This window comes from Excalfactoria chinensis, chromosome 1 (genome assembly GCF_039878825.1).
Source record: "Excalfactoria chinensis isolate bCotChi1 chromosome 1, bCotChi1.hap2, whole genome shotgun sequence".
NCBI lineage: Eukaryota > Metazoa > Chordata > Aves > Galliformes > Phasianidae > Excalfactoria > Excalfactoria chinensis.
This window is the reverse complement of record NC_092825.1, coordinates 145776438-145798887: the sequence shown is the minus strand read 5'-3', so window position 1 is coordinate 145798887 and position 22450 is coordinate 145776438. Positions and strand designations below refer to the sequence as shown.

At 39.6% G+C, this 22450-nt stretch overlaps 1 protein-coding gene across 1 annotated transcript in view; it reads right to left on the bottom strand.

The window, feature by feature from the left end:
• Positions 1-22450, bottom strand: part of TBC1D4 (TBC1 domain family member 4) — a 100821-nt gene that overhangs the window by 18961 nt on the left and 59410 nt on the right. The window contains exons 4-11 of the mRNA XM_072354114.1: positions 19382-19486; positions 17761-17893; positions 15791-15882; positions 14830-14940; positions 14158-14277; positions 10383-10457; positions 9125-9351; positions 7149-7298 (exon numbers count right to left, since the gene is read on the bottom strand). Coding sequence (XP_072210215.1) covers positions 7149-7298; positions 9125-9351; positions 10383-10457; positions 14158-14277; positions 14830-14940; positions 15791-15882; positions 17761-17893; positions 19382-19486 — 1013 coding nt within the window. The remainder of the gene's footprint in view (positions 1-7148; positions 7299-9124; positions 9352-10382; positions 10458-14157; positions 14278-14829; positions 14941-15790; positions 15883-17760; positions 17894-19381; positions 19487-22450) is intronic.

The following is a 22450-nucleotide window of genomic DNA, read 5'->3' as shown; positions in this document are numbered from 1 at the left end:
AAGTCACCTTTGGATTGAAAAAAGAAAAAACAAATTGAAACAAAAATCTGCCTACTGTACAACAAAAACTACAGAAGCATTTGCTGGAAAGCTTTAGAAGGCAGAGTGCTGTGTGCGCGAGCTTCACCATAAACAAGGAAGTATCCAACTTGTAGCAGTGCTGTTAAGTTTGCTCAACAATACCACTGGGAAGAATTCATATTATTCATACAGTGCTCAAATAGAAGAGAAGAATAAAAGCTAAGTTTGTTAAAAGCTAAGAAAACTTCAAGCAGGAGGAAAAAAACGTACTAATATTCAGCTGCTAAAACTTGCCTTGCCATACATCAGTCTTACATGTTTGACTTGATGCAACACCCCTAAAAGCATAGATTTTCCTTGTACAGAGCACAGTGCTCCATTTAGTGCCATTTTAAATGGCAAGATGAGCGCACAGTATTCTACTGGAGGCAATGTTGTGCCTTTCTCTTAACTGTGGTTCAGGAAATGGATGCTCCACTTGCAGAAAGCGAGTCAAAAGTCCTCATGCTTTACTAACATCTCCAACTAAAGGAACAACCTTTGCAAGGGGAGGCTCAGCTCCCACCACAGTGAAAAAATATCCTCTCCAATCACCAGGTAGAAACAGACTTACACAGTAATTTCCAATAGTAGCTTATGCTGCTGGAAGAAGCAGGGAAGCTTTGCCAGAAAGCACAACTCTGCTAACTATTACCAGAGATAAGGATATTTAGCTTCAACTTTTATAAGTACTTGAACCATTTTCATAAATGTTTCAGTATTCTGCACTTGCAGTAATGCAGTATGTGCACAGGTCTAATACAGGAATGGATACACTGATCCTCTGTCACATATCCTTCCATGCATTAGCAATGTGACACACCGGTAACTTGAACTCCACTTACACACTCACCAGCTACTTTTTTTTTTTTCAGTGAACATTCACTGAATACAGAAGTCACCCATAAGAGCAGCACTGTGGGACAGAGAAGACTTACCAACCTCTTACAAAATAATAAGCTGCGAAATGGAAGTACTTATCTACCACAAAGTAAACACAGTAGAGAGAACAAACATACACAGAATAGTATTTCCCAAAGGTAAATCACTCTACTCTAGGTGCCTACATTTGACAGAGCCCTTTGTTAATTGAGCCTCAAGGTATCACTGTGGTTTGGAGGAGATAAGCCAAAGTCCTACAGACTGTAGTTGCATTGAAGAATAGGTATGGATTCTCAGGGAAATCCACCATCCCTGAAGGGAAAAACAGCTGTACCAACACACCAGCAGCTGTACTCAGACCTTCATCCTGTGAAGAACTAACATGTTACAGAACAACGTCCATAAAAGTAATTAGATAAAAGGAAAGCCCAGCAAATTGGACGTTTGCTATGCTTTTAGTGGTAAGTCAGTTGAAGATGACCACAATTTCCCAGCTGCAGCCATGCTCTCCACATCTGGGTTGCACAAAAAGACACCTGCAAGGGAGGCAAGACCACATCTTCTTGAAGTTTCAGTTACACCAGTCTACCAGCTACACCATACTGAGCAGCACATCTCATCCTGCAAACACTGCACTGAATGATTATCCACACAACTAGATCAGACCTGTTCAGTGATCAGTGCTGTCCCTATGCTAGTGATCTACAGCAGCTCCCTGATGTCCCTAAGCCTCAGCAAGCAAACTGACCTCACTATTACACATAGGCATTAGACCCAGCTTTCACATCATCGATGGAAAAATAACTGTATTTTCAAGTTCACTTGCTCATACTCAGTCAACTACCTCTGCTTTCCCCTAAAAACACCACTGTGGGTAATCAAGCTAGCAGCCCAAATTATTTGCCACTTTTTATACTTTCTACAGTGCTTCAGTTCCCTGTGCTTAACTCTACTGCTGGACAGTTTCATTTGAGACCCCATACTGTGCTAACCAAAATAGCAATAAAAAACAGTCTTGCTGGATTAATTCTTACATAATCCAGGAGGAACTATTCTTTGCGCTAGATACAGACTACAAAATTAATTTTGAAACTGCTGTCTTCAAAAGGTATCTCAGCCCAGTGACCCCTGGAAATATACTTAGTTTAGGTATATTAATCATAAGAACTCATGTTTCTATAAATAACAAACAAAACTGCTACTCACCACTTCAAGTCTTACATATCACATGTCAGAACACAAAAATTAAGTTATTCCAGGGCAGAAGCTGTATTCCTAAGCAGAAGCTATGCAAGAAGTAAAAGAAAACTCAATTTCTTTTGCTGCATACAAAAACCTACATTTGACTGGTGCACTCCTAAATGGGCAGTCTTAGGAACAGCATTCAATTTACAATACTAAAATTTACAGGAAAGTCAGAATAAATCATTGGCTATTTTAGGCTATGGAACTAAGTTGTTCAAAGCTGTTTAAGACATTCAAATCCCAGAATTCACAATAGGATGCAACAGTCATGTGCTACCTCATGAAATGTGTAAATCGCACAATTCTTAGGCCTCTCATTTCCTGTTAGATCATACCTACCAACATTCCTGGGGCATCTCAAGCAGCTACTACTGACCACTTCCTCTTTCTCTGATGAGTGATCAGAGAAGCCACCTTGTATTCAGTACAGGGCAAGGGCACCAAAGAAAAAGAAATTTAAGAAATGGGAGACAGAAAGAGAGCAAAATTTCCTTATTTCTATTTTGAAAGAAAGAAAAACAAAAGATCTGCATGTACAGAGTAAAAGCAGGAAGAAACTGGAACAATTTTGGTAATATCACCTATCGTGTGATCAGTGGTTCAGAAGGTTGGTGCAAGAAATTAATGCGTTAACTCAATTACATATTTCCCATCTTGAAAACATGACTTGCACAATGCTTATCCAGAAACTTTCCTATCTCCCATGCCTAAATTTCTTTGTCTGGCTTTGCTCTTGACCAAACTTGGAAGAAACCACATTACTTCTGGTTTTTAAGGTAATTGGAATTTAAGAGTCAGGCAGGCATGTAGATGCTCTGCTCAGACAAGCCAACACACCTCTGAAAGTTCTTCTAAACAAGGGTGCTCTACTTGAGCATTCTTTATCCGTTCCCTGCTAAAAGTAGAGATTTATTCATGTCAGTGGAAAGACCATAAGTAAGCGCAGCTGCAAAGCAGTGACAACAGCAACAAAAACATAAATCCAGTTCAGTCACAGCTACCTAAAAGTAGAGTTTTTACTGCCTCCCAACACGGGGAAAAGAAAACTTTCATGACTTTCTTTTCAGGGCACGGATATAAAACATCAAACACTCAGAGGGTAAACTCTTAAGAAAAGACCATAAACACTCTGTTTTGACAACACACAGGCTTAAACATCAACATGGGATGTGTTCTGCGAGGTTATCTAGCAGGAACAGTCAAACATTAATTCCAGTTTTCAATGATATCTTCCACTTTAAGAGAAATTGCTAGCTAGAACTCAAGGAATCCTGTAACTGCTGCAAAACTATGGGTTATAGAGTCTAGACACTGTGGCAAGGCAGAAGATGGATATTTCTTAACAAAAACAAGAAGAAAAAACAAATACACACATACCACACTATTCAACTACATTCTGCACATTACTGTCCTAGTGCAACCTACCCAGAAGATCGAGAAAAGCTTCCAGTGACAGAACGTGCAGTCTCAAAGCAATGGTCAGGCTATGATCAATACAGGAAATCAGACTGTCAAGAATTTTTCTCCAATGCAATATGGTTAGGATACACTTTTCAACGCAGAGTTACCGTAACTATACTTAGCAAGGAAAATGCACTGAGGTTTTAATTAGGGTTCCTAACAGCTGACCAGCTTGCCATTCTTTGTCTTGTAAAGTGCTGTCACACTTCATTCTATCCCATCTTAACTTACATGCTCAGGAAAACACTAAAAAAAAACCTCAAGCTGGGCCTGGTACACATTGAGGCTTGTTCTCTATCAGGATAGCAGGCAGCTCTCTCAGCAAAACAGCATCGAAAAACCATAAAACATTTGAACTTTCTCTCACAAATAAACTTTCAATGACACATCTGCAAGCTAAATGAGCGAAAGTCTGATGAGTTTAGTGATCATGGGTTGAAAAATACAATTCATTCTCCATTAGTCAATTGAAATGAGAGTTGGATTACCTCAGTCACTTACAATATGGGGATTACTTGTTAAGCATGTATTTTTGACTATATTTGTAATATTCACTTAACTAAAATAAACCCTACTAGCTGACAACACTGAATTCACCCTCAACTACAGTAATTTCCTTATCGCAGCACGTTATGTGTAGCTGTTCCCAGAAAGAGCCATAACTAATGAGATGCCATTTTCACAAGAGGTTTTACAAAAATTCAAACTTAAATGTTATCAGAAACCCGCATACAATGAAACCTAAGCAGAAGGAACGTTTTCTTACGGAAATTGCTCTTAATTTGAAGATCTTCTCAACTCACAATTCAAAACACCATTACTGTGAAACCCAATACCTTTAGTTGCATGTACAGACAAAATGAAAAAGAGTAGTGCCTCAGATATTTCATCTTGGCATTACCTGGCATTAAGTATGGTTTTTATCAACACCTACATTCCACAAATTCAAAACACTGTTTTTAATATATCTGGCTGCCCACAGAAACTGACCCAGGAGTTGGTTAAGCCTGAACTAAGTCTGCTAACTGAAGGGAGCAGAGGAACAAAGCTGGACTGGAACTCAAAGAAAAGTAACACCAAGGTAGTCTGTAAGAGGTTATTTTCTTCACCATTTCTAGCACACCTCCATTAACAGTCCTTATTTTCTGTTACTTCTACTAACCCACTTGCTGCTTAGTCTAGTATTACTTCAGTCCAATAGAGACCGGAAAATCTAGGTATGTGGTTTGCTTACATACTGACTATTATTGGACACAGGGTGTACAACAGGTGATATTCAAAGCCTACTTGTACAAGGATGTGTTGACAATTTTTCCTCAAATTTCAAAAGCATACACTGCTGACTTATTCATTTGTGCTTGAATAGAAAGGTAGAGTCACTTAAAAAGTTATTCCATCTTCAAAGATGTGACACATTACTAAGACTGGTTTTGGAAAATCTTCCCAAGTAATGACTGGGTTATATTATCCCCATACTAAGACAGGGAAACTAGATAATTTACCATTTCCTGTGGACTTAAGTTGGTGAAGAGAATGGGCGCTGGTTCTGCCATTAAGGCACCACAACCTTCCTGTAAGGACATCTCACCTTATTGTACTCACACACTAGTTTACTCTTCTAGGAAGACCTGAACTATAGAATCCTCCTACTACATGTTTCACAATTGTCTCTATATTATGAGTTTCTGGCTGTATGCTGTTCACACGGTTACAGATAGGAGGTGAGGAAGAGACATTATAGATGTCAGAAAAATAAGGCAGGATACGGTGTGCTTAAAGAAAAGATATATATTTTGTATTTTGCTATTATGACCTGTGAATTATTAGAGATGACCAACTTAAACCATACCTCAAGCCCACGTTTAGGTCAACTACCTCCTATTAACTGATGTATTTAATTCCTTTAAAGAACCAACAAAAGCTTATGTAGGGTATGCTTGGTGCTCCTCAAACACTTGCTGTGCAAGGCCACTGTCATGACAACCAGTCAGAAGCCATTATCAGCAAGGTACGAGATACCATGGCCTACCTTCTCTGCCAGAAAGTTTTGGCTACAAACTTATTTTTGATAAACTTGTTATTGCAAACTCAGTTGTTCATGACCTTGGGACGTTACACCAGGCATAAAAAGGATGCCTGAGAGGGGATCCAGGTCATCATTGCTGTTTGCTAGTTCAAGACTGTCACCCCTGGGTAAACACGTTCACCCTCCACCATCCTATCTCCAGCACTGTGAGCTATCACTGGAACTGCCTGATTCAGATCAGTGATCTCTTTTCTGTCCATCTCTCTGTCTCTCTTGCTCTTTCTCCAGTTCTTTCTTAACAACTTTTAAGACAGAAAAGGAGTGAAGTAATTGCAAGACCTATTTCAGTCTTCTAAATGCTATATCTTGTAAAGTTGTTAAGTTCTCAAGTTGATAATTGCAAGACATTTTGGTTCCTTAAGGTTGCATAGTTCATCTGCACATCTGCGTAAGACTGATTCTAAGTGATGCCATCTTATAAAGTTGTTTAGTTTAGCCATAGAGCTAAAATAGATCTAATTGTTATAGTGCCAATATTTTGGGGATAACTGCTTATCAGTATTTTGTGATAACTGCAGTATATAGATTCTCATTGAAATTGATGATTGTGTGTGGATTGTGTGTATATAGTTCTACCTTAATCAGACCAGGGGTATTTGTGAATCTGGCAACACTTTCCCACCCCTAATGGGCAGGGCTTCACAATTCCTTACAGCCTCTCCTAAAGCGGAGATCAAAAATTAACATGAGCAAGTTTAATGAAACTGCATTCCACAAAGTGAAAAAAGATTTAATTAGACACCCCTGAAAACTTCCATACCCATCTCACAACTGAAACCCCCACATAACAGAGTCCTGATGCATCCAAAAAGCATCATCCTGAAGGAGTACCTATTCTTTATGCTATGAAGTATGACATCCAGATTCACACCGATGTCTGAAAGTCCTTCTTGTATCTTGGCTTCTTCCCCACTCACCTTGAATTGGAAGTCACTTGGCAATTCTCCCTAGAAATATCACATCCAGTATAGCTCAGCTAACTTGACGTTGTCCCCTCTCCATATACATCCCACATTAGTACTGTACTCATGTCACTTTGATCTCTTCTCATTTTCATATCCCAACAATTACAGCCACACATGCTGGTTTGCATTCAGCAGAGAAAGCATCCAATTGGCTAACACCCCTAAAAAACACTGCATTTCAAGCAACAAACCAATGCAGCTGATTTGCAACACAATAAAAGAAACAGGATGCAGGTCCTAGATGTCAGAAGACAAGCCTCAGTTCTTAACAGGCTTTTTTAGCCAAAAGCCTATTCATCGGTGCAAATCAGTGTCAAGTACTTAGGAAGTGTGTTAGAAATGCAGGAGCACAAGGCAGAGTAGGAGGGATCCCACAGGTTGCATTGCACTGGGAATCCTGTTGTTAAGCCATTGGCAGTGAGGAACTAGGCAGGAGACAATGCTCTCACCTCTTGGAGAGGTCACTTTCTGAGTGCTGGAGCAACCTTCCTGAGCCCTGGTAAAAGGTTTTCAGGAAAGAAGGGGCAGAGAGAGAGGAAGGGAGACCAGGTGATGCTGATTCACTCTCACTGTGAAAGCGATGAATCCCAACAATAGGACTGTGCAGGCAATAAGAGAACATAGCAGACATGTCAGCACAGAATCAGATACAACAGAATATCCAAATTAAAAACACTGGCCAGGTACCTCCTTTTGACTTACTTTGTTTCCTGGAAAATGAAGCATATCAGCTGTGCCACAGCAGTTTTCACACTGACATTGATTTTATTGTTACATTTGATTTATTTCAAGAAACATTTTGATAGCAATGCACAGCAGGTAGAAAACCTTATTTTTTCAGTCTTATTATTCTCAAAGGGAAATTCAGAAAGACAGTCTCTGAAACACTCACAACAGCCTTAGAAAATTGCTTCCAGTAACATGAATCACATTGTAGGTTTTGTCCTCCCCCATTTCCTGCTTTCAGAAGTAATTTTAGTGGACTGCTAGAACACACTATGAAGCAGATATTATTTAAATGCAATAATTTGGAATGATTTTTGAATCATTAGGAAAAGGGAGACCGAAAATCCCAACCTAGAGCCATACTGTTACAAAGCAGTTTGGACTGAAAATCTGCTGACAGTGCAAATTAATCAGCGACTTCTTGAAAGTTATTACAAAGAAGCGAAGTCAGCAAGTCCTTCCTGTTTCCTGTTTGCATACAACATGGACAGTGGGAAAAAAAAAACCACCAAAGTTTATCTCAGTAAAACCAACAAACAAAAACCCTCTCTTTAGAAACAAAGCATAACATGGCTATTTAAAGTCTTCTTTCAACCCTTGCTTGAAAGTATTCACCTCTTCCATTCACTTCACCTCTTCCATTCTCTTAAAGGGAATAAAATTATTTGCTTTTCTCTACAAGCTGATGTGGCATTCTCAAGTAAGCAATAAGTGATTATTTAATATCATTTTCATAATGAGCCTTCGAAAAGCTTAAGTTGCAGCCATGCACTTCAACAGATGAGCAGTCAGGAGAGAGTGCTTTTCCAGCATAGAAAATTCGGCCTGAATTGTAGAATGGCTTTGGTTGGAAGAGATCTTTACCACCTAGTTCCAACCCCCTGCTACAGGCAGGGCTGCCACCCACCAGAATGGACTGCCCAGTGCCGAATCCAACCTGGCCTTGAACACCTCCAGAGATGGGACAGTCACAGCTTCTTGTAAAGAGTCTATATTATAATGGTTTTAGAGTTTGCCCGCTGACTTACTGATGAAGGTAAGCATGATGGAGACAGAGAAAGTTGAGCAAATCTGAGTTGGTCCACTGTGAACTATAAGGACCTCTCCTGACCAAGCGAAAGAACTCTGCCTAGCTCCTGAAGCAGAAGGATCCCACATGACGTTAGCTGGAGAGCTTCCAAACAGGAAGGGGAAAGAAATTACAGGGGAAAACTCCTGCGGAAGGCAAACAGCAAAACTGCATGCCCCACAGTTCAGAGGAGGCATTTAATCCTTAAGTCCTTTAGTGGGAGTCTTCAGCAGTTTTAATTCTGGACATACTTTCCAGGAGTCTGGCTAATACAGCAACTGGCAGTCAAAGCTACCAGCACTTTATCTTATCCCAGCATAAATCCTCAAGCTACAGCCTCTGCAGTAAGAAGTGCTGAGGATCTCTTCTCTGTAAGGCCTGCCTGTGGCACAGCCAAAGGGCTCAAGCTCAGAACTGGCAATAAGCAAACACACAGATTGGCAGCCAGCCTGGCTATCTATCCACTGGCTTGTTGCTTCCTCTGAGTCACTAATTTGGGGATCAGCCAGCTGCTGCACCAAGCTATTCAGAGGCGAAGAAGACAAGCTGAAAGTAAAGCAATAAACCCAGAGCAGCACAGAAGCAGCTCACATCAGAAGCCAGTGTGCTGACACTGCAAATGGGACTTACCTTGTTGGCTCAATGGTGCTCTGCCGCAGCAGTGGGGAGCGGGCGCTCAGGGACCGGCCGTTCTGGAAGGTTATCCGCCGCCGGGAGCTGGAGGGAGGGTGGCTGAAGGTGTGCGCGCGTCTCCTGAACTGGGGGGAGTCTGAATCCTCCTCAGGAAATGGCTGCCAGGCTGAGGACACCGGGGATGCCGGAGGAGTGATCGGTGGAGAGTCGCCCGGAGAAGCGTCCTGGAAGGAAGTGCTGGAGGAGTGAGGCCTGCAGGAGCTTGCCTAGCCCCACTGGCCACATGCAGCATTGGGGCACCGGAGCCTCTCCACCCTCTTGGTCACGGCCTATTGTATGCTAATTATCACCCAAAACAGACATCCTTTGGTAAGTTACGCTGAGGCTGCAGCGTCCTTCTTGGAGGGAAAAGAAAAAAAAAAAAAAACAACCAACCAAAAACGGAAAGAGAAAGGAGGAATAAAAATTCATATACTATGCAAAATCATACTGTTTATTCTAGATCTCTTCTTAGAGGATCAACATCCCAGCTACTGGACTTGGGGCTCTTTTGGGAGAAAACAGGGACTGAAAAGACCGGGGAAACGGCTGTGAGCTATAGTTTCCTCGACATATCATGAGCATGCTTCCTGTACCGTCACAATGATATCCTGGAAGAGAGCTTGTTATTACACAGACAGTTTGTGAGTAACTGTGGCAGGAAAACCATAACAGAATCTCCATCTCCTGGGAAAAACAACAACCAATCCCCACATGAGGTCAGAGGAAGAAGATTGAAAACAGGAAATAAAATGAAAGTGAACAGCGTTTCTCCCCCCCCCCCCGGGCCCCTATAGAGCATCCCCAACAGATGTTTTTTAGGTCAGCATTTTAACTTCCCTAAAGCAACTGTTACTTACAGAAAGGAGTCCTCACCTTCAGAGCATTTCCTTACACTGAGATAAGAACACTTACAATTGGTTCAGCAAAGCTGACCAGAAATTCCATGCTTTTTGTAAAAGCAAAGGAAACATCAGAAAAATAGCCCAAACACCACCAGTCTGGCAATCAAACAACAGATTAAAGCCGAAGCTCCAAAACAACATATATGCCAGCTTTCCTATAACCTCCACCCCGCAGTGGAAACTCCTATTTGAGTTTAGTAAATTGATGTGCTTTGTGCTACTTCGTTCAAACTGAAGAAAAGAGGCATGCTCATGCTTCATTATCACCCATGCATGAAAGTGTGCCCATTTGAACTAAGCTCCTTACGCACTTTGTCAGAAGCAAGGCTGTTACAGCGCTCAAAGCTGTCCATGCTTCCCAAGCGGCCTCGCATTCTGTTGGCTCCCTGCAAGAAAAAAAGTGAATAATTTAGTCTGGGCTTTTTGCTTTTCCCAAAGATTAAGCAAAAATGGCAGCAGCTGCACAGGTGAGTACAGGACAGTCCCTGGCACGTGACGTGTTTGATAGAAGACATCAGATAATGGGGCAAGTACTGGATTTTGCAAGCAGTTCTTTTCTTTCCCAAAGAGTTTTAACCAGACAGCTCTTGTCTGAAGCACTAAATATTCATTCATGTGAGACAGCACATCTGAGCTGGCTTGAACACCAGGTTGAGAAAACCTGCAGACTTGTGTACTGCACCCTGTACTGCAGCTATCAGATGCACTTGCTATGATCTCAGAGAACTTATTCCACATCTAGAGATCTCAGACAAATTAAGTCTACCTGGGAAAAAGGAGAGAATGCACTACAACTGAGTAAGTGCTCTTTCACAGCAACTCCAACCAAACAAGGTTGGATATGAGCAAACCTTTTCAATGGCAGTGAGGTTAGCACTGAGGCAAAGTTGACAGAAATTGGCATTAACTGATTTTGGCTGAACCTGTTCAGAGTCATCTGGTTTCACAGAAAGACATTACAAATCAGCAGTGCTTTCTACTTCCTTCTGCTTGTCTTCAACACCCACAAAATACAGGCAACATTTACTGTCGGACATTACTGACTGTGGAAATAAGTCGTTTTCACCACCTTAATGGGAAAAAGAAGTCTGAGCTTTAAAAAAAGCACAGACAGACACAGAACACAGTAGCTCTTCTTGGTGTTTCTGCAACTTAGTGGGGAAGTTTTGTCAACATTAGCGATGTTTATTTAGCCAACTTTTCCCTGGTATGGTTTATTTTCATTTTCAAGACTTACAGTGCCCCTTAAGTGCATTATCCCATTGAAGCTCACTACCAACGAATGCTCTGTCCAGAGGGGATCTCTTCACTGACCCTCATAATAACATAAGAGCAAAGGATAACTTGGAAGCTTCTTACTTGATTTAAAAACATGCTTTTGGCACTCTAAGAAAGGCTTTTAGATTCAGAAGAAACAACAACAAAGGTTAACACAGCATGGGCTAGTAGAAATGTGTTCAGAAGGTCAAGAAGAGGTTATATTTATTTTTTCCGAGATAACATGTTAGGAAACCACAGCCTGTTTTCAGTTCAAACCTGACAAAAACAAGATAATTCCAGCAAAACAAACAAGTGAAAAAGTGGAATTCCTATGGGAGAAAGAGATGCCAGAGCACAAAACCCAGCATGTTTCCCTGCGGCGAGTGGTGAACAGCTACTCATTCACGTAGCTTAAAATGTCACTTGATGATATTTATCCTAGCTATGAAGCTATTCACTTCAGAAGTCTGCTTAGATGTCTGGCAACCATATACTTACTTCTAATTTGCTAAGATAGAGGCTGCTTAAGTCTCACCTCATATTTACTGACTTACATATATATATACACATACACACATATACATGCATACACACACACTTAAATGTATTTAAATATGCAATAAGATGCTGAATGTTAATTTTATAAGAACTGACGTTCTTTCCTACTCTTTTTGTTAATAATTACACTTTAAAATAAAGATGGTGAGTAATGTACAACTAGCATTCCATAACATTAATACCATATTGCTGGAAGCTGGCTTAAGGGAAAACAACCAACCAAAACAAAAATCCACTACACTAATGGGTATTTGGTACCTAAATACCTTTAGGAATTAACTGTGATCTATTAGACTTGTTATAATAGTCTGATGAAGAATAAGAACTATGAAACAGCCATTATACAACATACGTACACATGTATCAGACACAGAATGCATGCACATACTGTACAGAAACAATCATATAGACTCATCAAATGTCGCCAGTTGGAAGGGACTCACAAGGATCATCGAGTCCAACCCCTGGTTTCACACAGGACAACCCAAAATTCAGACCCTAAGTCTAACAGCACTGTCCAAACACTCCTTGAACTCTGGCAACTTGGGGCCATGACCACTGCCCTGGGTGCCTGTTCCAGTGCCTCACCACCCATTGATTACTTGATTTAACCAATTAATAGTGGCTGATCTGCACTGTAAATTATTTTTCTAGTTCTTGCATTGTGTGACCTTTAAATAGATCTGCAATGATGAACCCCTCCATGCATCATGATTCACTGCAACACAATGCTGTTCCTGACCTCTAGCAGTTACAAGCAAAAGATGAGACAACCATTCTCCTAACAGCAAGTCTTCTTCACAAATAAGCAAACTAAAAATGGCCCAACACGGATTTAGGTGTCCACTGCTGTTAAACTAAATCACAGACTGAAAATGGATCCTTGTGCTATAGAGCACAGCATGGTACAGTGGCCCTGGTGAGAAAGGAACATAATGTATCAGAAACAGCTATTGATGAGTATCTCCCTTCTAAGATATTTCAACTCAGCAGTGCATTTCTCATAGAAGATTTTTCTTTCACATAATACAAATACTGTATCCGCATGTGGCCACGCTGCTTTTCTGGGTTATTCCCAATGATGTATGCCATTTCCACAACCACTGCAGAGTTCATACCCCACTGTCACAGTCAGATCACATTCCAGTCACACATCCTTCAGACATGAGAAAGAAATCAGACTCAGCACAGGCATGACTGTAGCTGTCATCAACTGATAGCATTTCAGACAAATGAAATTATCCAGATCTTCTGAACATCATTGCTCTTTTGCTCTTTCTATATTCAGACCAAATTCCAAATATGTATAATTTGCTACAAAACATAATCCAGATTTGACCAGGTGAGTATTAATCCTAGAGTCAATCCATGGTCAAATTCACTCTTCACCTAAGTAGAAGTCATACTAAAGCTTCACCCTTGCAAATAATGTTTTGATTTCTTAATATGGAATATCTGTGATATCGCAGGTTTGCATGTTACTTTATGGCATGCTCATAAAGCTGCAGGACAAGTGCAACTTAGGCATTAGTGGCATAGTACTAAAACACTTTCTAAACTATTAGTAGACAGAGCTCAACTTCACTGCTTGAATTATATGTGGACCTCATCGTTTGTATCACAGCTCACCACCTCTTCAGTCTAGTAACACACAAGACACATTCACATTGTTCTGTTACTTCTCTATACATTCCTCCTCTGCACGCAGACAAGGGGCAAAATCTGCAATTCAGGCATTTTCTTTAAAAGGCTAATTAGAGATTTCTAGTAATCATCCACATTGTGCCTGATTAGCAACACTGATATGAGGAGTAATAATTTTTCCCCCCACTTTTTTTTTTTTTCCCTTTTCTTAAACAAATTGACTTTTTTTTTCCTATAAAAAGGACTCCTTAGCTACTACTTTCCAAAGACGGTTAATGATCAACATGAGCTTTAGCTATGAGAAGCAAGGTGTTAATTCTCAATTTAAAAAGCTCTAGTTTATTTAGGTGCATTTAATCACTTAAAAACAACAACAAACAAACCAATATTCCCCTTTGTAGGATATAACCATTCAGCCCTTTCTTTCTGTTTGCGTGGCCTTACCATAAGCTTTCTATCCTAGTTAAGACACCATCAGCACAGCCAGAACCTTCAGATTTCAAAACGGTGATCTAACTTCATCACGTAAACTGAGGCCATAAAACGAACGAACAAACATCGATAGGACTTTACTGTCAAGGATATCTGGGAGAACTGCTGACAACATTTTGTTACCCTTCTTACCCTTGAGAAGATATTTTCCAGAGAGCTAGTCAAGGATTTCTTGGCCTTGTTTTTCAGAACGTCAAGTTTAAACCTGCCGCCACTGGTGGTGTTTTCTGGAATCACACTGTTAGACGCAGTCTGTTGATATAACCAAGGACGCATTTCAGCTTTGGCAACTGTTTTCGCAACTGCAGACCTCCAAAACTAAAACTAAACCAAGTTACATAATAGGCAATACATCCCTATTCTTCATTTTAAATATAAATTTAAAAACAAGTTAAAGAATGTTATATCCCTAAAGACTATTTTGTAAAAGCATATACATTGAGATCTATTTCCTCTGCCAGACAAAACAGTAGTTCAGACTGACATCAATGCCCTCTTCTTTCTTATTTTGTTCTCCCTAGAAATGACTTTTTGAGAATGGGGATCAGGAAGGACAAGAAGGACAGAAGAACTTGCACTGTCAAGAAACAAACCTAAAAATAATTGCTTGTCTTCCTCCCTCTCTTCCTAGGCATGTCACAGTAAATTAAATCAAATTACTTATTTTTCCACCATCTTCTCTCAATTACAATACTCAGTTTCAGCTATCCCTAATGAACTCTAGCAGCAACCTTTCTGGTATTCAAGGTTACATTTGAATATGAAGGGAAGGAGGGAGAGAAATCACACAAAGTCAAGCTTTACCGATGGAGCTTCACCAATGTGAACGTGCGTTTTCTGCTTAGCTTCACAGAGTTGGCGGAGATGTAGGATCACAAGTTCATTTTCTTCCTGGTCATTCTCAGGCTTCATTTTCTGTTAGTAACAGAACAAAGAAAAGAAAAAAATTAGTCTTTCAAGTCATTATTTACTTATTTTCACTTCCATGAGTTCTTTGAATGTAATACACTGACAATCCAGATGCCAAAGTGCACAATTAATTAGTCACACCATCATTTGTCTGCCTTCGTACTCACAAGTAAAATAGACCAAAAAATTCCATATAGAGAATGTTGCAGGATGTGGAGGGGAAAGGGGACCTTAACACTACACATTTTATTTATTTATTTATGTATTTTTCAAAGCTTGTCTCCTTTTGTCTAAGCTTATAAATGGAAAAAAAGAACCCATGTAAATCAAACAGGCATTCCCTTCTTGAGGCTGCTAGAAAGCAGAGTAGCCTTTGAAAGCATGAATTACTATATAGGTCATTCACTTGAGTACATTTGCTTGCACCAGAATTTTGCCTCAGAATTTAGGTCAAAAGAGAGCTTCTGAAAATGCCAACCAGTTGCCTGATAGCTGTATATTTCACCTGCTCTCAATTCATTCTCACATCACTTTGGTAAAGAAAAATGTTTACAGATGAAGAATTAATCTTAGACATAAAATATCCTCTGGGTAAGAACAGAAGAAGTTTAAGCAGACTTGGGAACCAGAACTTCTCTGAGAGCAGTGTATCATCATTTAACCTCATCATGAGGTGAGGTTAAAGCATACTATTTCAGTATGATGGTTGATGGAACAACAGTAAATTCTAATCTAATTCTACCAGTGACATAACAAAAACAAAACAAAAAATAACATATAATTAAAAGAAAATAACATCCAGTCCATTTTGGCATGGGCTTTTTCAAATCTGAGACAACAGCTTCTAGCTTATTACCTGAACACGTTCAAAAATGTCTGCTTGCTCATTATCAGTCAGTGATGACAGATGCCTCTGAATTACAAGCTTGGCTCTTGGTGGGTAAAGTCCTGACAAGAGAAAAGAGTATTAAAGCTTCAGGATTCCCAAACAACCTTTTGAAACAGTTTTGGGAAAAAACAAAACAAAACAAAACAAACAAAACAAAACACAATAGTACAAAACAAATATAAACTTGTTATTTAAATTCATAGAAGTTCTATGTGTGATATTTGTATATCGGCAGCATACTTGATAGGAGATGCTTTAGGTCTTTCCGAACCACAGGGTTTTATATCATTTTGATAGCAGTAAAAATGGAAATAACAGCTGCTAAATGGCTGGTTCCACTTAGTACAAGGGTTGTGGTGCTCCACTGACATCTGCCTTCCTGGTATCAAGATCACTGGGATGGAAGCCTGATATCTGTACAGGAGGGGAGGAAGAGAGGAACAGACCATGGATAAGATCTGAAAGATACTCAATGCACAAGATACTAAGATGCTACCAGAGGCTTTTCATTGAAAAGTTCAGATGAATGTCTGAACAAGGAAAGGAAAGGGTGGAGGACATATAGAGAACGTCACCTTTAAAAACAAGAGCAACATAAAAGCTATAAGAAATCAAGAAAAAATTCTGATCTTCAGAAAGGCCCACATTTGCTCAGATCTTATTCTAGGAACCTACAAAAACCCATGGGGAAAAGAACTGCCCTAGATGAGATAAAAATACATTCTCTTCCACCCAAGACAGACTATCATCCTAACAGAATTGCAGTCAGAGCAGATAAAAAATTTCAAAAGTCATGAAGTCCTGGATTTGATTACAGTAGAATTTGAGATTCTAAAAGAAGAAAGCAAAACAGACACTCAAGCCTTTAAGTCACTAAGCACAAGTCTAAAAAAATTCTACCACAGTATTTAATTTGTTACCATAGGAAAGATTTAACCCAGTCTTGCAAGTATATACATTCAAGATAATTACGTTGCCTCAGATGGAAGCCTCTGTAGTTTTCTATTCAGGGAAGACTTTCCCAGGTAAATCTGCACTTCTGTATAGCTACTGCTGAATCCAGAAAAAAAATAAAAATAAAAAGTCAACAGAATGTCACTCCTCTAAGATCTCATACTTCGCTTTTTATCCACCAGAGGGAGATAAGCAGCAATTATCATCACCAAATCAGAAGATAAAAGACTATTATAACATACTTGCTTTTTTTTTTTCCTTTTTTTGTCTAAGACACTTTGCAAGGAGATGTATCAGAGTGACTACAAAAATAGGATGCTGCTATCCGTATTTTTTAATTCAGTCTAACAAGATATTTTGCACTGGTTTTGGCATACCTCACTTCCACAGAAACCAGAAAGAGTTGTGCATTCATATTTGAAGTCAAGTAGTTGTCTTGACTTACTTTAATAAATATTAATGTCCTATCTTAATCATTTATTTCCTATGATAGAAAGGAAACCAGATTTTGAAATAACTAAGAGAGCAAGCACAAAAATTAAAATGAAAAAAATAAGACTAAAAATGCCTCCCACAAGAATGAATACACGAGAAATGAAGATCCTTTCTTGATCACTACTGTCTCTATGATTCATTTTGAAATAGCGTATCTTCAGGAAAGGGAGAACTGTTGGCTTTTTTGTCTCTCTTGATGTAAGATAAACATAACAATAAAGGAGTATGTACTTAGAACACAATCTGTATTGGAGTCAGTTGCTCATTACTGCAGCTACCTCCATTCAGCTGCACAGAGTGGAAAGTAATGGAAAGACCTGCATATTGGGATACTTTTCTCTCTCTTCTCACATCAGTTAAACTGAAAGTGCGATGTTGACACAAATTTTACATGCACAGTATGGTATTTCTAGAATAATCAGGCAAAAAAAGTATGGTATTTCTAGAATAATCAGGCAAAAAAATTGTAACACAAATTCAGCTGCTACCTTCAATTCTTTCACAAAGTTTGTGCAATGAATGCATAGGACAGGCCTCACACAGCTTAACCTGTGTCTTGGCACTTTGAAGAGCTGCAGCAGTGCTAAAGGCTTGCTTCAAGGTAAGCATTACCTCATCAACCTAAAGGGGAAAGAGAGAAAAGACAACATGTAAACAACAGTGCATGCCATATACATCAAGTAAGATTCACAGCTTATATCAGAGCCGAACCTGTCTGCTGTCTTCTAGAGTTCAAGGTTGTACCCCCTGCCTTCTGTCCATTCTTCATAGACAAAAGGCAATGAGTTTGCTACCTGGACTTCAACACTGGTGTTTTCTGAAACCTCCAACTACTTTGCTGACACAGAGGATTTAGTGATGGCAAATGAATATGTAAAGATAGAAGACAGAAGTTGGTATTTAGAATGGCCTCCACATCTAGCTTGCATTGTGTCTAGGATATATCTGCATGCATGGACACCTAAATACTTCTAGAGATTCACCTGTCAGTGCATTTGAAAAGAGCTTCAGATACATGTCCCTCTCATAATACCAATATATAGTTAAGAGCAAGTCAACAAAGATACCTCAAATGAAAAATAAACAAAACAATGTTAAGCATACAGATTCTGACCACACCAAAATCACGAGAACTGTAACTAGGTTTAGAGCCAACGTACAAAAGCCTACTAACACAGCCTGCCTGACAGCAACAAATTTGGAAAACACTAGGCTTTTACAGCTCTACACTGCCGCAAGTCAAACTGCTGCTGATGATCAAGGTATTGCATTTGAAAGTAGATCAGTAATGTACACTTTGTACTGCAATGTGGACATTCACATGCAAAACAGCACCCGACCACATGGAAGGATTCACAGATACTTTGTTTCTTCACAGACCACAGTTTAAGAGCCTTTGAAGCAAATTATGAATGGTCAGATTTATCAGTAAGTCAGGCGTAGCATTTCACGTCAGTACAAAGATTCCATTGAACTCGTAAGTCTCACACCAAGCAGTTACCACTATCAGTTAAATCACTGGCACCAGGTACCTCAGCCGAAGCATACCTACTTTATGAAACTCTTATTGGATTTTTTAGTTGCACACATACCACATGTGAACTCAGGTTTTGTGAATCTTTGATCAGATGCTGTTATTTTCCTCTCCTGAGGAACAAAACAGATTACAGCAAAAACGCAGAAGCCATGTGCAGGATCAGGCAGGTTGTAAGAATCCTATCTTGAAAAATCTGTTTGGGTTTTATCAGCAGCTTTGTTGCTGATTAAATACAAGTAATTGCATGATTAATAAGGAACCAAGCATCTCAGAAATAAGTCAGTTACACTCAAATACAGAGTCCAAACATGCTTGCAGCTTGAATATATGAACCCATCCACCCAGGCTTTTCCTATTTGTTATTGACATCCTCATCAGCAGAGCACCAGCATAAGTCTATAGAAGAACAGAACATGTGTGTTTCCTATATATTCATTTCAAATTCACAACTGAGGTTCAGAGGTGTGAGACATGACCACTGAGACAGCTTATAGAGCAGAAGATTCCCAGGGTGTTGGAAATGCTTTAGACACAATCTGATGGAAATGTTGGGATCATTTATAAATACTCACCAGAGACTCACTTGCGCACTGGAATACATAGCAAACATATTGGCTTAATGCAGGTTCAACAGATTCACGGCAAATGAAGCCAAAGTGATCAACATGTTTTATACCCTAAAAAAGAGTTTTGTATTAAAAATAGAGAGTTTAAAGTAGTTTAAAAACCAGCATCAGTGGGCTATTTTACAAACATGTTTAGTTTCCAAAGCAAAACCGAAACTAGTCACCAGACTCCAACACTTCTCAACACAAAAATTTGAGAAACTATAAATACATGCTTCTAATAATCTATTATACAACCTCAATAGTTAATTTTTAAATGCTTTTTGTTCGTTTTTTGTTTGTTTGTTTGTCTGTTTGTTTTTTGCATTAAGAAATTACATAAAGCTGTAGTTTCACAGCAATAGATCTGGACCTGAATGTCTTCCACGAGGAAAACAGATAATCAGGGCAGACGACAAAGCAGTCTGAAGCTGTAGATAGCAGCAGGTCAAGGGGAAACTGTTTTAAGTTGGGGGGGGAGGAGATTTAGGTTGGATATCATGGGGAAGTTCTTTACAAAGAAAATGGTGAAGTGCTGGAACAGAGGTTGTGGATGCCCCATCCCTGGAGGTGTTCAAGGCCAAGTTAGATGGGGTCCTGGGAAGCCTGGTCTAGTATTAAATCTGGAGGTTGGTGGCCCTGCCTGTAGCAGGAGGGTTGGAGATTCGTGATCCTTGAGGTCCCTTCCAACCCAGGCAATTCTGTGATTTTGTGTGATTCTGTGTTTGAAGTAGTTCTTGTAGGGAAGGCCGCAAGCACTGAGCCCACACTAGAACATGGGACTGGAGTAATATCAAAGTAGCAACAGATCCTCTCTTGCCTGTAAATAAGTCTGAACAACACCAAAAGGAGCAGGGAATGAGCAAAGGCATTTAGAATTCCAACTGGTTTCTTAAATAAATTCTGTTTTTAGACTAAGTTACATATGAGAAGTTTCATGAATTCCTACACATTACTACTGATGTTTTATTTCAAGTTACTATTCTAACTGCTTGAGAGGGAATGCTGCCTTGCTAAAAACAGCACGGAGAAGATCAAAGACAGCTGCTTCCTAAGAAGCACGATATTCCCAGTCTCAGTTCAAGGGACATGACTCACTATTGTTAAAGCTCTTGCCAATGTTTTTATCATCTAAGTATGGTAATAGCAGATTCTCTCCAGAAGAAAGCCTAATCCCACAAGTACAAATACATCAGAAAACAGAACTTGGTTGCTTGGATCCATCTCCAAAGAAAACACCTATATCATAGAAGAGGGGAGGAGGCCAAACAACTTGCCTGTGTCTACAGAGAACACTCCAGACAAAACTAGTAACACACTACGTGACACAATGAACATGTTGTTGCTACTCCCAGCAGATTTTAAAACTAAAAACAAAATTCCAGAGGTTACATTTGAGCAACTTAAGAGAAACTTAAGTGCAGAGACATTCTAAGAGCATACGGCTTCCATCATTTTACCACAGTCCACACCAATTCTGACTTAACTGAATCCACTTTCATGTAACATGCAAAGTCTTCAAAAGAATATTAATAAAAAACAAACAAACAAACAGATGGATACACACATTTTAATCGATATTACTGTGAAGGGTTGCCTTGTTTTGCAAGGGAATTGCGTTTACTTAAGGTGGATCAGAGAGATGCCAGTTCCCTCATTGCTGACCATGCCTGGACAAGCCTACTGCTGTCAGATTTGTCAGGCTCCACAGGAGAACATGCGCAGGGGAGAAGGACGTGACACTTGCACCACCAAAGCGTAAACAGTACAGTATGTTCCTCCACCACTTTTCTTCAAGAGTGGTCTGACTCAGAATGCCAAATCACACACATCTCTCTCGCTTTTCTCAGTTCTCCCAAGGTCAGCAAGGCTGAAACAAGGAAACTTCTTCAGCTGCCTGACGGTGCACATACAGGGGCCTGCTGTCCATTATATCTGCTGCTTTGACAATTATGTAAAGCGTGGATAAGGAACTAAACAGCCAATCAACCACATTCATAGAATAAAAACACCTTTACTAGACCAGACTAAGAGAATCCAGAATGCAAGCTGAAAAGAACATATTTTTCATTGTTTTCAAAGCTCAGGAGAACAAACATTAATAAGCTGCAGTTTCACAACACACGGTAAATCACTTCCCTACAAATCCACAACAGAGAAGCCATGTGGCTAGCAGGGTTCTTGAAAGAAATACTGATGAGCTTTATGCAAGCAAACCCTTACTTGGGCAAATTACATATTTCATTTCTACTGAACATAGGGAAGAAAACAACTGACTTCTCTAAAGCATTTTTATGCATTACATGAGAAACCCATAGTATTATCAGCGTGTGAGTTATTCAGGCATGCAAAATGACCAAAAACAAACAAACAAACAAACAAACAAAACAAAAAAAAAAATTGCTCCAAATGACAGCAAAATCTCCCCCTTCCAAAGCCCAGTGTGCAGCATCACCTGACATTATTGACCACATACAATTATTTTACTGAAGGAAAAGCAAGGTGTCAAAGGTCTGCAGTGGTCTTGCTGTTCTCCACCACAGAACCATTAAGGTTGGAAAAGACCACTAAGACCATCTAGTCCAACCATCAACCCATCACACCACCATGCCCACTAACCATGCCCCTCAGTGTGAAATATGATGCTATGAAGTCAGCAGAACAAAGGTTATCCACATCTAGGACAGTTTTGTTTGCCCATTTTAAGTATGTACATACAACACCAGAATCCAGTAGGTAATAACCATCACTTTTATTCAGCTCAGTACACCACTCAGTTCAGGGGGCAGATGGAAGGAAGAGTCAAACCATCTACCAATTTTGCTTTCTGTAACGCTGCTTTAAGAATCTTTTTTATCTATAATTAGTATACAGTTATTGGTAAATAAGTGCTTGATTATATTGTTCCACACCATATTTGCACATGCCTTTTTCCACTTCTAGCTGTAGACAGACTCCACCTAAGGGCCTGGACCTACAGTTGGGCAGTTTAAGGCCCCTTTAATTTTCAAGAAGTGAAAAGTTCTTAATTTGTAT